The sequence below is a fragment of the Doryrhamphus excisus genome, linkage group LG13 (genome assembly GCF_037039965.1).
Source record: "Doryrhamphus excisus strain RoL-2023G ecotype Guam linkage group LG13, RoL_Dexc_Guam_v1.1, whole genome shotgun sequence".
NCBI classification, from domain to species: Eukaryota; Metazoa; Chordata; class Actinopteri; order Syngnathiformes; family Syngnathidae; genus Doryrhamphus; species Doryrhamphus excisus.
Genome location: NC_136369.1, coordinates 11,775,397 through 11,791,519, shown reverse-complemented (window position 1 = coordinate 11,791,519; position 16,123 = coordinate 11,775,397). Strand labels below are relative to the sequence as shown.

General features: G+C 40.5%; 1 protein-coding gene across 1 annotated transcript in view; it reads right to left on the bottom strand.

Annotated features, from left to right (window-relative positions):
* Positions 1-17: 17 nt before the first annotated feature.
* The window catches only part of LOC131139818 (heterogeneous nuclear ribonucleoprotein C), a 35,946-nt gene continuing 19,840 nt past the window's right edge, over positions 18-16,123 (bottom strand). The window contains exons 3-7 of the mRNA XM_058089722.2: positions 7,752-7,799; positions 4,208-4,383; positions 3,813-3,926; positions 2,027-2,175; positions 18-1,085 (exon numbers count right to left, since the gene is read on the bottom strand). Of these exons, the coding sequence (XP_057945705.1) occupies positions 1,047-1,085; positions 2,027-2,175; positions 3,813-3,926; positions 4,208-4,383; positions 7,752-7,799 (526 nt within the window). The 3' untranslated portion in view covers positions 18-1,046. The remainder of the gene's footprint in view (positions 1,086-2,026; positions 2,176-3,812; positions 3,927-4,207; positions 4,384-7,751; positions 7,800-16,123) is intronic.

Here is a 16,123-nt window from a genome sequence, read left to right as displayed (position 1 = left end):
CACACTCCCATGAAATATCTAGTCAGTATGAAAATACCTTTACTAGTGACAATGAATATTTCCACTTGGGTCATTTCAAGAATGCCAACAAAAACATGAAACACCAAAATGACTTATAATAACATTGTTTTGTAGGTTTCTTCTGAAAAACGTGAAACACTTGGTTAAGTTTACAATAATGCACAATATTACACACCGACCCAAGTTTTGCACAGCTTTGTGCCAACGCCTCGGTGGAAGAGAGTTGTAGCGTTCTTATTCATACTAAGTACCGGTACTATAATGGCATACTAACACATACAAAATGATACAACTGCTCTCTCTCTTGGTCAAATAACAGAGTAACTGACCAATATTTATAATAGTACAGTACAGCTTAAATGTATGAAGTGACAGAATTGATTTCCATGTAAACTGTACATTCATACTGCATTCTGAAAATACTAAGATGTACTGTTAGTGAGGTTTACACAATATTTCAACAGCCTGTGCTTATTTAATATTCCTCATTCTGTTAAAACTGCAAAAGTGCAACCCTTTAAAACCTTTTTTTGCTTGAGTAAAACACACTAGGCAGCAGAAACAGTCTTGCACTTTTAGCAATACATAAATAACCTTGTATGATCTCATCATTACATGTCATATTCAACTCTGTGATAATCAGTTTACATAAAGTTCTGATCAGGGGAGCCCAATTTGTCATTTGGATTAACCTCCTAAACACGCCAATATTTGGATTATTGCTGGAGCCTTTGTGTTCATGCAAATACACTGGTACAGTACAATAGGAATGCATATGGCCGCAGGATTCTGCCTCCAGATGTCCTTCACTGCTACTCAGGGAATAAGATTTAACTCCTTCCTGCTGGTCTCAGTATGAATACGTGTAGAATTGTATATTTTACAGAACCCAAACGGTACTCAATTTTACAGTTTCATTTGATATGTGTACTCCCAGTGGAGCTTAGAATAAAGATGTTGGCTTGATAGTTTGATCTTCTTCAACGTTTGGCACTTCATTCTTGTCACGCTGTCTTCTTCAAGCCTCATATTTCCTCTTCGGGATCTGAGGTGTGACTGCTCATCTGTCACAGTGACAACACAAGGAAATAAATAAAACAAAGATCCTTCATGAAACTGCAAGCTCGTACATTGATTTCACATTCATAATGTCTCTTAATATCTTTTAAGCCAGAGGTTTTCAAAGTGTGAGGCGGGCCTTCCTAAGGAGAACATTTCATAGATATGAAACAGCTCAAGTAAAATAAAGAAAACCTTACTAAGGTAACTTTAGTTATGTCAAAGGCAACATCAACTGATTTTTACTTCCTGCAGCGACAGACTAGAAAGAAAGGATCTGCGGTGAGCAGAGCGTTCTACCAAATATGCTCCAGAGAGCCTATCCCAGCTGTCTTGAGGTGAGACAGCAGGGTACACCCTGGAGTGGTCGCCAGCCAATCACAGGGCACATATAGACAAACAACCATTCACACTCACATTCATACCTATGGACAATTTGGAGTGGCCAATTAACTAATTAATTATTAGCATGTTTTTGGAATGTGGGAGGAAACCGGAGTACCCGGAGAAAACTGACGCACGCATGGGGAGAACATGCAAATTCCACACAGAGATGCCCAAGCGGAGAATCGAACCCAGGGCTTAATCTCTACATTTTACAACTGGTCTTCAGATTTTGATCAAGTCTGAATATTCTCTGAGGAGAGCCCGCCGTGGTGTAGTGGTTAGCATTCTGGACTTTTGAGCGGATGCCTCTGGTTCAAATCTCCACTAGTAAGCATCATCGCTATTCGTCAGGATGGGCATCCGGAATTTAAAGGGCTCAAGCTAAAAATCTGTATCAGTGTGGCGACTCCATAATCAGGAAAAAGCTGAAAGAAACAGAGTGGATATTCTCTGTGGGAAGGTTTACTGTGCCACACTTAGAAACTCCCTGCTTTAAGTCACAAACAATGACAAACAGCACATTTTAAGGAGATTAGAAACATCCGAATCGTGTGTTTACCATGTGGTGCTCATCATCAGGTCCCCTTTGGACAGAGCTCTCCCTGTGGATTTGATGGCGGGAGCTGGGTGGGGAGAGAGACGAGAGGGAATGTTCTGGACTGCTGGCATACAGTGAGCAAGGTGGACTTTCCTCCCGTAAAGGGGACCCTAGAAAACATCAGCGAAGACGTGTAAACGCACAAATATGGAGGAAAGCAGCTGTCCTTCGCCACAAGGTGGTTCAAATTTCACAGCTTCTGGCTCCTCTCCTCACTCTCCTTTTGAAAAAAACATTATAGGGTTTCTCTAAAGAAATAGGTAACCACTGTTTCTTAACTGACTATGGCTTTATATAAGTCAAGGAAAAATGCATATTTAAATTAAACATTTAAGCATAGAAATTGACCAAAATAAAAGATGTGAAATGTATTCTACACTGACCACTAGATGTCAGTAATGTTACATTGACATCTAGTGATCATCAGTGATCACACCAGGAAGTAGCTGTCCAGAAAAAAACCATGCAAATCTTGCCAATGCTAACATGTAATGTCTTATTTATGTCTAATATGTATTATTATCTGTAATGTTGTCTACTATATTAGGTAATATAAGTGTAATGGTGACTTTAAGTTATTATTAATTATGTTAAAAAAAACTGTTTAGACGGAAAGAAATTGATTTTCTTTGCCAATCAACCAATTATAAACCATCAGTATAAAACATCATGAATGATATTTTCTGCATATTGTAGCCAGTACATTGTAATAATAAAAATAACAGTTCCTTTATTATTGGAAAAATACAAACAAATCAAGCAACATCCCAGAATGGATTCCGTTTACCTCAGCAGTTCTGCTGTACTACCTACAAACAAAACTTGTCTGTATTACAAAATTGTGTCTAGAAATTTTAAAAAATCTGATCAAACAGTAGGGTGGTGTCATGGCTGGTCCATCAATATTATTATAGCCCATTGAAATAAGTGATCCTGGGTCGCGATTCAAATAATATGATTTGTAAAGCTGTGTGTTTTGAGCTGAAATTACTACATATTGTTGGTTTAACTTAGTGTAGGATGAGGATAATGTGAGTCTAATGAGTCAGCACAACTGTAAAAACACAAAAACAGCAGCAGCAGTTAATGATGCCATTAAATCAAGAAGTGCACCTTCACAACAGCCTCTTCATTAAAGAGACATGAAGGGTCTTTTTTCCCTTTGCAAGGAAATGACAAATTGTGATGTGTTGATGTGTTTGTGTTGTGTCTATATAGTGATAAAGACGATTTTCGCAGTAAAAGCTGTGTTTTAGTTTATGATTCTTTAAATCAACCAATTTCGTTGAGAAGAATGATGGCGAGCAAATTAAGTTGGCCACAAGGGGGAAGCAAGAGCCCTCACGTATACCACTGTGCTATTCCAATTTTGTATTGTTTTGTTTTGTAGGCCTCATCTGCCACAGTGCTTCCAACCACACTGTTTGTTCAGCATATTATTAAACTGTCATAAGTCCCCGTCTCCCCACTGCAATTGATATTGACCTTTTTCAACAATTTCAAATTCCTGACTGGAAGAAAATTGATTTGTCAGGTAAAAATCCCACTCTCACCCCTGCTCCCCTGCAGGCCCAATGTTAAATGATTTTGATCAGGCTTATGAGTAAGTGCCTGGAATGGAGCAGGAATCTGAAATATAGCATTTTGCTGGAGTCAGCCGTGAAATGTTTTGGAGAACAGATGATGTATGGCTTGACCTCACACATTCCTCCATCGGCACAACAGTCTTTCTGAATGAGTATCTCACCTTTGTGGTCAGTCTTGTGTGTGTCCATCCTGTCAAGACTGTCAAGCAGTCCATCGATCTGTGTCTTTATCAGAGTCAGCTCCTTTTTAATCACCTGCAACTCCTCCATGCCCACTGCAGACGGATAGGAAGCACCATGTGGTATGCATGTAAAAAAACAGTAGAACCACTGATACAGAGTATCTAAACCCTTCTATGAACATTCTGCATTCACTTTTCAATTACTGCAGGTTATGAGAATCGAATGAGATCCAACACAATGGTTGTATTTATAATGTTGCCTTTAGAAACAGTGCTCAGTGCTGATTGAAGCTGTCACAGAGGTATTAATCAACAATACGTATGTTTACTAAATAATCGTCTTAAATTACACTGCTCACATGCTTGGTACTCACGCTTAGATGTGGAGGAACTAGTGGAGTGTGCTCTGGAGCTTTTGGAGTGGGTTCTGTCCCGACTGCGTCTGTGCTTAGAGGACGAGTAGGACGAAGAGCGCGAGCGTTTGGACAGACTGGGTCCCATCGAGGGCAGAGGAGACATGGATGCTGGGACACGCTGGTAGTCATATGCCCTGGCAGACATAAAAAATAATTGTTTTTCAAAATTTTAAAAAGTAGTATTGTACATACGTCAAATTGTATATTACTCCGGACAACCCCTACAAAGGATACTAATGGAGTTGATCATTTTGGAAGACAGAAGGGGAAAAGCCTTACAAGCCTTCCTAGTATTGTTGTAAATAATTCTGAATACAGTTTCAGAAAAATGTACTACACATGAGTAAAATACAATATAATTAAAATTAGGGGTGGGTGATATTTTTTATGTACCGGTATACTGGTAGAGATTCTTCTCAATTGACAACTGCATGCCACGGTGTATATACTATAGGATGAAGGAAATGCTGTCATCATGAGGAGTAGGAACGAATGTGTGCTGGGGTAGGCTCCCGCATTCCCGCAACCCTTGTGAGGATAAGCGGAATAGAAAAATGGATGGATTTTTTAATGGGTTGTTTCCAACAAAAGTAAAAAGTCATTTGTTCCAACTAGGGCTGTCAATCGATTAAAATATTTGATTGTGGTTAATCACATTTTTGTCATTAGTTAACTGGGAAGATTTGCTTTGTTTGGAGTCCGTTTTGGTTTAAGTCCGACCTTCTGGAACATATTAATGACATCCACCAAGACACTACTGTATATTAATTACCAACATAAAACTAACTATTTTAATCTGACAAAGTGTGATAACGAAAAACGACTATAGAATTCTGAAGAAGAAACGGTAGTTTGGCTCCATAAACATTTGTTTATATTTTATGTCCCGTGGCTTGTTTAATTCCTTCTCTCATGTGCTGGTATTACCCCCACCCAGTGGAGAACTCCATGTCTCTATCTGTCATTGAATGTAATTGGTTCTGCCAGAGCCAATCAATAGCTCACTACTAGGCCACGGGCACCGCTGACACCCTAAGAGTCCAACTCTGTACTGGTTACGCAAAATCATTGGGTGTCTGCATGTATGTTTTTCTTGCATTTAAAGCAGATTTCACCCAATCATGCATCTAGCCATAGTCACATGACCAAAGCCAACCAGGATGGAAATGCAGAAAGCTAACACATGACATGGAAATGTGTCACTTGAGTATCCTCGCTTATAGGCTAACCTTGCATGATATTGTTGTTAAAATGCGACTGTATTTTAGCACTGTATGCTATGCACTGTATTGCTAACATTAGTTTCTTTTGTCCCACTCCTTAAATGTGGTTGTTGTATGTGATATATGGCATATGACAAGTGCAGTTACAGTACATTCTATATGTAAGAAGTGGATAAAGTGCACGATAGTGCTTCTTGCTGGTATCAAACCCTCCCCTTCTCTCTTAAATTGCTGTTGTTTGCTTGCAACACAGTCCAGGTTAAACCTCTAAAATATGTCTCATTCACTTATTAACTCTTGCAATCCAAAAGACATATATATATAACTTTTTATTCAAATTTCCCTTCAATGCGTAACCTCTTTATTTGTTACTTTCTGGTATATATATATATATATATATATATATATATATAAACAACTATGGTGTGTTCAAGTGCCGCCAAATAAAGTGCAGAATCTCACCGCTTCACTAAAAAACAATAACGGACAATTTAGAGTCTCAAATTAACTGCATGTTTTGGAATGTGAGAAGAATCTGAAGTAACTGGACAAAACACAGGCAGGCAGAAATGATACAATTATAAATAGGTGAAAAGAACTGAGCAGCATTGAGTCCTTTGCAGATCGTTTGTGCCGAGCCTGAAAACAGGAGGGAGGCGAGCAGTTTGCTTGGAGGACTTAATGTAGGTTTACTGATTGAGCTGTTAGCTAGTCAATCACTCACAGCTCTGAGAAGTGTTTTCTCTGCTTTTCCACTCTGATGTTCCCCGAAGCCTCTCTGCTGAGCCGAGAGAGCTCAGACAAACTATGCTCATCAGTGGCAAGCACACACACATACACGCAGACATGCTTCACTGTGTCACATCAGGATGAAGAGCATTAGGCTGCCAAAAATGTGTGAGATTAGAGGCTTTGAGCATTGTCCGTGTGTGGAGACACGGGGAGCAAAAGGCTCACAGGAGTTAGAGCAGTTAGCAGGGGCACACAGACAATGTGTTGTTACGCTGGCTCTGAAGTGTCATCGCGTAGAATGGAAGCTCAGACGATGAGAGGATTACAGAAAAGTATGTGTATGAGTGTGTGTGTTTGTCTCCATGGATTAGAACCCACATGGAAAGCCGCTTTGTCAACTGAAGTCGTTATCTTTGTGTTTGAAAGACACTTTACCTTCATGTTGACGCAAGAGGACACTGGACAGTAACAGTTACCTCAGTCAATATCACCATACTGACATGCACTAACAAGAAATAACAGCGCAGAAATGCAAAGGCGTGCAGTTCCCGCAGTGCTTCCATGTCAAAATCTGCAAACACAGTAGATACACAAACACACACACATGCACAGAGCTGTCACTTATGCTAGCCAGCAGCATGGGGTAATCATGCACTATGTTAAAACAAATTGAAAATCAGTGGTGGGTGTTGCCTCCACCCGCCCCCAGCAATGTCAAGAAAATGCAGAGCAAGGAAAACAGCAACAAGGAAAGTATGACAGTTAATACACAAAGCAACCGAGCAGCACTGCATGTGTGTGTGTGTGTGTGTGTGTGTGTGTAGACCTGGGGGATGTATGAAAGTCCCAGAGCAATTTCAGTTTAGGACCAACAATACAAAGTCACTATGTGGAGCAGCAATCTTTGAAACTACCTGCCACGCCGCAAGAAAAGATTAACAAACATTAACAACTGTAAATCAATAGGTCATTATTTTTATACAGATGATACACCTGGTCACAGCATCCCTACACCTCACAAGCTCCAATGCATAAATATCGGGATGTATATAGTATATCGATATTAAGCCTAAATAAATCAGAGTTTTGGTCCATATTGCCCAGCCCTGGTTGACACTTATTGACACTTCCGTAGTGTCAAAAGCACTTTGCCTTTGTCTGCCATTGAACAATCTGCAGAGCCATGTAGCAATATGGTTAAACTCATTAATTCTTTCATTTTCTACCGCTTATCCTCACTAGGGTCACGGGGGTGCTGGAGCCTATCCCAGCTGTCTTCGGGCGAGAGGCGGGGTACACCCAGCCAATCACAGGGCACTTATAGACAAACAACCATACACACTCACATTGTATGGTTAAACTGATTTTTTAAAAATAGATTGAAATGCACTATATTTTTGTGCATGTTAGCTGTTGTTCAGGATGACTGACAGCTCGTAAAGCAGACGCTGACGGACAGCAGAGGCGCCTTCAACACACACACACACACACACACACGCACACACACACACATCCAATCAGCTGTGTGACCTGCTTCCTGACAGTACCTGTCATAGTAGTCGTCGTAGCTGTCATAGTCCAGGTCCAGCTCAGTGCTGCAGGGAGGAGACAGAGAGTAGAGGGTTGGTTAAATATTTGTCAAAAGTACACAAGATGCTCCCGCTGCCTGTGAATATTCTCATTCATTCAGGTCATTGTATTGTCAATAGAAGACATTGCACCAAGTTGGACACACACCAGCCAGACTAGATGGGACAGCTCTATAGTCTGAGAGCTTGGTACAAGATCCAATCTATTTATCCTCTAAGTGTCGGAACGTCTTCTAAGACAACCTCAACAGTCCAGCTGCGATCGATTGAATACACTGAGGATGCTCCCAATGTGTCAACATACTGCATTTTGAGTCACTTCATCTGGAAAGATTACAGTGTTCATGCAAGCTGAGTGGAAAAAATTCCAGTGGATTTGTTCTGCTGAAGCATCCAAGGTGGAAAATTCACATACTAGTACCGGTATATATTGTCACTGCCACCACATTACCTCCATGTGTGATGAGAGAAGCGACGAAGCAGAGAGAAAAGGGACACTAAACCTGAGTGAGATTACATTGTGGCGTGTCAAACCTCAGCATTCCTACCTATTGCCTAATAATCCCTCATGTTGCACCCCTGCTGACTTTGTTTGTCCTGCTTTACTCAACTGGGGTGCTTGGTTCTGTTACCTACAATACCCACTTTCATCATTCTCCAATCCTCAGAAGTTTAATGCCTCAATCATTTGTCAATGCATTTGGAGAATTTATTAACACTGTAACCTTCAATGCATACCTCCTACACCAAAGAATTCTAAATTGATCTGTACTGAACAATAATGCCTCAAGTTTCTCAGGCAACAAACCATAAAGCTACAGCAGAGACATTATCAAACAACAGAAGCCGGTGATTTTTCCCAGCCTATGAACATACCAATAATAATATATCCATCCATCCATATCCTATACCACTTATCCTCACTAGGGATGCGGGTATGCTGGAGCCTATCCCAGCTATCTTCAGGCGAGAGGCGGGGTACACCCTGGACTGGTTGAATAATAATATATATGATCAATAATCAAATAAAGGTACATATTAATTGATACACATGTATTGGCATGACAAAATATGATGATATGATGATCATATTCTCATAATTCATCAATTTAAAAAAAGCACTTACGTATGTGATGAAATGTTCAAAGCATTTACTCTATTATTTACTGAGAAATGAATGAAACTATAACATTACCAAAAATCTGGCTACACCAGAATTACAATTTAGAAGTAACAAAGCCTTCCTTTTGAATTATTGTACAAGGCATCAGTATGCTCCAAATGAAAATGTTATCCTTCTAATGGAAAGGCCTGCGATTGGCTGTCGACCAGTCCAGGGTATACCCCGCATCTAGCCCAAAATCAGTTGGGATAGGCTCCAGCATACCCCCTGGGATCCTTGTGAGGATGTTACAGCATGTTACAACAGTAAACTGGGGAAAAGTGTGTTATTTTTCAGGATGCTTCAACATATTTTGGGGAAGTAACACTCCTCCAGTAGCTGCCATCTGCTCATGGGCAGCTCAGGGGAGGCAGACAATCGCTCAGTGGAAGACAACCAAGATGTCATTTTTAGCACTGGAAGAATAAGGGCATGCCATCACAATTACACTCGTGCTTTTATGTCAGAAACATCCTTGTTGCATCGCTGTGCATCTCAAGCCATTTTAGATTGGACCTTATCTTTACTCACAGTGGTACTCATCTGTCTCACACCAGATGGCTTTCTACGCTCAGGAGACACACAAACACAAAATAATTCATAATAAGAGCTTGTGGTGAAAGTGTACTGTTGCCAGCAGAAAGCTGTGTTTTGCTGTTTCACATGGAGGTCAACTCATTGTTTGACTGGAACCAGAATGGAACTCATGAGATTACTGTTATGTTTGAGCACTTTGGTTGTTCCTCATCCTGGGTTGGTCTGCTCTGCACTGGCTCTCTTGATGGCTCTCTTTCCCTGGCTCTCACTTCCTGCCTCGTGCTGTTTCTCTGGCTGGCTGGGTGTTCCACCTTTCAGCCAGTGGTCGGCCTTCACTGGTGGCAGACTGGTTTCCACCTTGCCGTTTCTCCAGGGCCTCTCACCTGTTTCATGCTGTTTGCTTGCTTCATGTGGAGCAGCGGGCTAGTTTTGGTGTGTTTTTATCAGTTTTTTTGTTCTAGTTTGTCCTGGTGTAACCGGCTGTCCTGTTTTCGTTCTGTTTAGGAACTTAGTTGTGTTTTTTTTAGGGTAGCGGAGAGGTGGCAGGACGACGGCCCTGTTCCAGGTTGACCTGTTCACCTCAAAGTCCTTTTCTTTGTTTGGGCCGGCACATCAGGGCCTGTCCTTTGGGCACAGGAGGGGGTTTGTTTCCAGTTTCATGTTTAAATATGTTATGTTCCACCGGGTTGTAACATCTACCAAAGCCATAGATACACAATATGTACTTTCACCAATCGCCAATATACTGATATTGTTCAGCATTCATTGCCAATAATTGCAAATTAAAGACCCTCGATTCTGCAGAATATGATCGAAATAATGGAGTAATAAAAAAAAAACTCATGAGGACAAGCGGCATAGAAAATGGATGGATGGAGAAAGTCATGGTGTATCATAAATATTCTGCAACGTTATATTTTTGGCCACATGCTCACAAAAACAAACTGGCAGGCGCCATGAGCTAACTCAGTGTGCACTCAGACGGTAGCCGGATCTTGTGCACTAAGCTGAGAAGCTACAGTATGCTCATGATGGCCTCTTCTTTGGTTTCTTTTCTGTATTTCATCAGGAAATCTTGCAACTTTAGGGATTTTTTAATAAAAGAAAATGTTAAAATTCTGGAATCATACAGAAAATACATACAGTATATAGTACAATTCAAATATTAATATTTATTTTAAGTTACAGAGCCTCACCTGCCTCTTGCCCTGACAGCATGTCACTGGACATTTGTTGTATTTCTGGTGGCATTATATTATTAATTATCATTCAACAATGTCTCCCTAAATGATGCCACGTTACCTGCTGTCGGCTATAACATTTGAATGATGACACAAGTGATCAGGTTATGTAAATCATGTCATTAACCGTGTAGTGCTGAATGTTAAAAATGAACAAATCAGGCAATTCATTACTCATTTGAGGTCAATACAACATGTCAGTGGGGTAGAATAACAACATGACAACAAACAAGTATTTTGTGCAATTCAATGAAGACAAATTCATAGTGGTTAGCCCATTTAGGTGTAATTATCTTCAAAGTGAACAACTAAGTAGCTGGGTCAACGTGCGTGGGCATGCATGTGTGCGTGTGAACGTGCGCACACATGCATGTGTGTGTGTGTGTGTATGAGAGAGACAGATGGACGCAGGGTCACTAAAGGCTAATTAATTTCTTTTCATAATTTCTCAAGTGCCAAAGCAATCCATTAGACCTGGCTGGCTATAAATCATCTGCCTCACTGTGTGGTGTGTGTGTGTGAATGCACACTTAACACCCACCAAAAGCAGAGAATTGCCTGAATCACAGCAACTGAATCTGTGAAAAATTGTTAAAATTGTAATCATTTTGGTCCTCCACTAATGTGATTCAATTTGTATGAAAATGAATCAACAAGACAGACATTTGTTCATTCATTCATTTTCTACCGCTTATCCTCACAAGGGTTGTAGGGGTGCTGGAGCCTATCCCAGCTGTCTTTGGGTGAGAGGTGGGGTACACCCTGGACTGGTGGCCAGCCAATCACAGGGCACATATAGACAAACAACCATTCACACTCACATTCACACCTCATATACCTCATATCTCTCTAAAAAAAGCTTTTGCATACTAGTCTCCACAAATTTATAAATAATTTTTTAGCAAAGGCTGTACTATACTACTATATGTATAGTAAGCACTGTTGTCTTCACATACAAAACTCCTGCTCTGCAAAGTTGAATTTGCCCGTGAAGCCTAAACTGTGAGAATACTCTTTTGCATGCGTCTATTAATGCATTTACTGTATATCCAGTGAAATAAAATCTGTTGATTGCATGAAAATGATCAACTTTTCTTCAGTCTTCAGTCTCTGCCTCGTACCTGTCTGAAGTTTTCCATAAATTAGCAAACGTGTTTCTTCCCATTCAAACACCGTTGCAAAAAAGACGTATTCACTTCTTTGAAATGCACAGAAATTAATCCACACCATGCTTACATTAGCATAATTCTTTCTATGCTTGTTGCCTCGAGCTCAGGACCTGGTACTCAACCTGAGCTTGTTATGAAACCACAACTCATCCAAAATACTATCAACTTACTACATTTTTAGTTAGCTTTCGATGCAGAGAATCTGCATAGATTTATAACACACGGATAATTCAGTTTAATGAATAAGCCTTATTTATTTATCAGAGAAACAGCCCATGCCATGAAAAATCAACAATTAATTGTGATGCTCGAGTCATTTTTGTAATTGAAGACACAATCGGAAGTTGTGAGCATTTTGATCTGAGATATACATAACTGGTTGTAATGAATCATTACATTTTTACTGGAGGCTATTTTGGGCTTTCAGTTCAATTCCCAACAGTTATTTGTGAAGAAAAATAAGTCAGAAGTTGATGTTTGATTGTGTAAGTCAAAGTGTTGCGCACTGAAGCATGACCAAAAGCCAGATGGGTGAACTACTCAACCATAGAAAGCAGAATGTTCTAGATGTGCCCACTTTGCTGTGAATAACAATTTTCTAAAATGTGCACAAAGCGAATGCGTAAACTCGATGGGCAGTCATTAGGAACAGCCACAGGATATAATAAGGTCATATGCAAGTGCTATACTGAAAAGTCTTAAAGTTTTCCATATTGTTGATGAGCAGGATTGGATGTGCAAATGATATGATTCAGTATGGTTTGATTCAATTCAATCCTTTGATGTAAACATTAATGTTACATTATAATTACATGAAAGTGTCATTCTTACAGTATTTTCTAATGTGTAAAAAAGCACACCATGGGCCCTAATTTTATGGCGCAACCCATGCAATGGTCATTTTGGCCCAGCGCACCACTGTGCGCAGCCAAATTGGGAGACTGGCGCACCAAGGGAGGTGTCCACATTTTCAGCTTGACGTAGTGACAATTTTGTGATGGTGCAAGCTCGCCACCTCCGACCTGGTGTATTCTTGGCGCCAGCGAAGCGCACCCTGAGCAGTGTTAAATTTGCTTATGGATGCACAGTTATACAATAAACACAACAACCACTATTTAATGTAAGCGTCTGAACCAGCATGTGCATTTTGTATTAATTGTCCCATGACATCAGATGTCAGATCAAAGACGTCAGGCATAATGGGAACTCAACCTGACGGCAGGTGAAAGATTTTCCAGATTGACATCAAATTCAATAAAAAGTATGACCACATCCATGTAAAGCACATGTGGTGGGTGTGGCATGGCGACAAAGTTTCTGCCATCACCATTGACCATCAGTGTCGTAATTTGATTGAAGACGGTCACATGTGGTTGAAAACTTATATGGAAGTATAATCCATGCCTGAACAATATGGTGCAGTTACCAAATAAGACCACCCCAAATTGACTGGATAGTCCATGGCTGCAACACCGCCATTACTTCAGCATGTGCATGACAGCCTGTGAATGCATTTTTTGGGGGGGACAGATATTGCTTTGAAACCCTACTGTGTGTATGGAGATTTCTTTTTAACATTGGGTAGTGTGAAATGTGTATTTTTGAAAATATCTGTGTTTGTGTTGCAGCTATATTTGTGGAAGAAATATCATTTTTTTACTACAGCTCTGGTACTATGTAAGTATAGCAGATAGTGTCAGCCTTTCTAACATTCCCATAACATAATGACCACAAATGAGTATCTCAGAGCATGAATATTACATTACTGACTGACTGAAAGTCAGAAGGAAAACATGAAGATTTATGGAGGCCTCTTAATGAGAATCTTGACAGAATTTACACACACTGCATAAATTGCAGTAAGAGATTTTGTGTTCAAAAATGCACAAAAGTACCTTTTCAATGATTTAACCAGTTTTGGGCGTCTTGAGGTTATATATGGTGAGGGTGATGATGGTGGTAAGTGTGGCAGAGCTTTGATGGGAAGTTAAGGAAGATGAAGGCTGGCAGCTCATTCTTCCTCTCAAACAACTCTGAGCTCGTCTACTCTTGCTTTCATTTAATCACCACAACTCTTTATCTCTTCAAAAATTAGGTTCTCCTAGTTGTAACACAGTCAAGAATTATTTCATAGGTACCCTTTACTCCATATTTATTATTTCCACAGGGCCTTCTTTAACATGCAGTGATCACACACGCTGCTGATCTAATCAATGACATGTTCAGGGCAGTAGAAGATCAATAACACAGCACCATGTAATCTGCTCCTTAATGTCCGTTACGGCTTGGCTCAGCGGACTGCATCGTATGGATGTACCGTACATACTGTAGTGCGTGTGTTGATTTACAGCTGCAGGGTGGCTAGAGTCAACCAGAGGAGCTCATAAATGCATCAAAGTTGGATTATAGGCTGAAAGCAATTTATTCAGCTTGAGATAAGGACTGTGCTTTGGATAGCAATATTTTTTCCTGTCTTTAGTTTATGTTGCATTGAATATGTGACAGCGCGTTAGGTTTGATTGCAACCTCTGTGTTATCGTTAAAAGAAGCTGAGGAGCTCTACGCTGATGGAGTGCTGGCGCCTCAATAAGGTACCGAGAGGCAAAGCCAGAGGAGATGGAGCGACAGACGGAACACATCAGACAACATGCAATACATCAGGGAGCTGGAGACGTGATAAAAAGTGTCCCAAAGGAGATCTATTTCTGCACTCATTGCCCACAACACACCACACTGCATCTGGCTTGTCTCCCTGATGCCTGTGGTTGCACCCACTGATGGTGAAGCCACACTCTGCTGGGTAAGAGTGGGGTGGGCAGAGAGAGTAAGGATGACTGCAGTAACAAGCGGTACGGCTCAGTTCAGCAGTTCACCTGTGCCTCGGCAAATCTGAGTGAAAGTGTGAATTTAAAAATTTGGGTCATATTTTCAACAGCTTTAAATACGTTGTATAGCACGTGCATAACGTGTAGCAAAGCCTGTTTTTCAGATCATCGACCTTGGCAAGAAGTTTGAGTGCCTCTTCTCTCAAAAGCGTAGCATAATAAGGGTCTAGAGAGACATATTACTACTTTCAGTCTGGTGACATGTCATTACGTTACTGTCCAAAATGGGAATATTAATGTGAGCAATAACTGCACTTTCCTCAAACTGTTTGAGAAAGTTTTTATCATTAATTTAAAGTACATTTTGCATAAAAGGAGCCCTTTAACAGATAGTTTGACCTTAAACAGTGGTCATTCACGTTGATGTGATGCTTCTAATTCAACCAGTCAATAGACTCCAGGTACCCACAGTAATGAGTACGACATAAAAACACATTGCATAAAGAACTACTATACTGGTTGGTGGAAAATGGATTTTGTCAGACGATAAATATGATGGGTACAGTGGGCAGGGTGAGTCAGATTCTCCCACAGCTGCCAGGGTGTGGACATTCCAGACTGATGCGGTGAGCTTGGTGGATCAGTGCGTCGGGGCCGAGGCGTGGCACAGTCTCGTATGGGTCCCGCACCGTTACGAGCCGCATTGGAAAACATGACTGCGGCTGTCTTTTTAGCAGCAGTCCATCGAGTTTGAATTCTTGGCACAGCTAAATTATAACGCTATGTTCTATATTCCCAGAAAGGGCAGAAGGGCATTGTCATCTGTTGTCATTAAATCTTAATTTGTGGCTTTTAGGCACCAATTTCTGATGCTACTTCACCCTTGTTTTCTTACACATCCAATGCGGGAGGAAATAGTGTTGTTGCAAAATGGAGGAGAACAAACAACAAGGAATAGAGTAGAGAGTTAATGGCTCTGGACTGTCTAAACAAAAGATTAACATAATCCCCCTTTCAAATCTCACTGTGTAACAGGTGTTTACAGTGATTAAAACCCCCAAATCCTTTATATCAACTGCTATTTTGCACATACAGGAAATACATCAGCAAATGAATATTATTGAATGTGACTAGATCCAGTATGATCATTTGGTTGACCTGTGATGAAATAACAATAGAATGCAAGGATGAGAATAAAAAAAGATCACACAGCTGCACGCTCAGGAAGATTAAATTGAATAACAACATGACATGCAGTGTAATTTATGTCTGCACATGCTCGTGACACTGCTGCTTTCATGCGGGTGTGCATGTATACACCATATGGGTAGGTAAGTCTGCACTGCATGAATACCTGCAATATATTGACAAAGTAGGGGGAGGCAAAGCTCTGTGG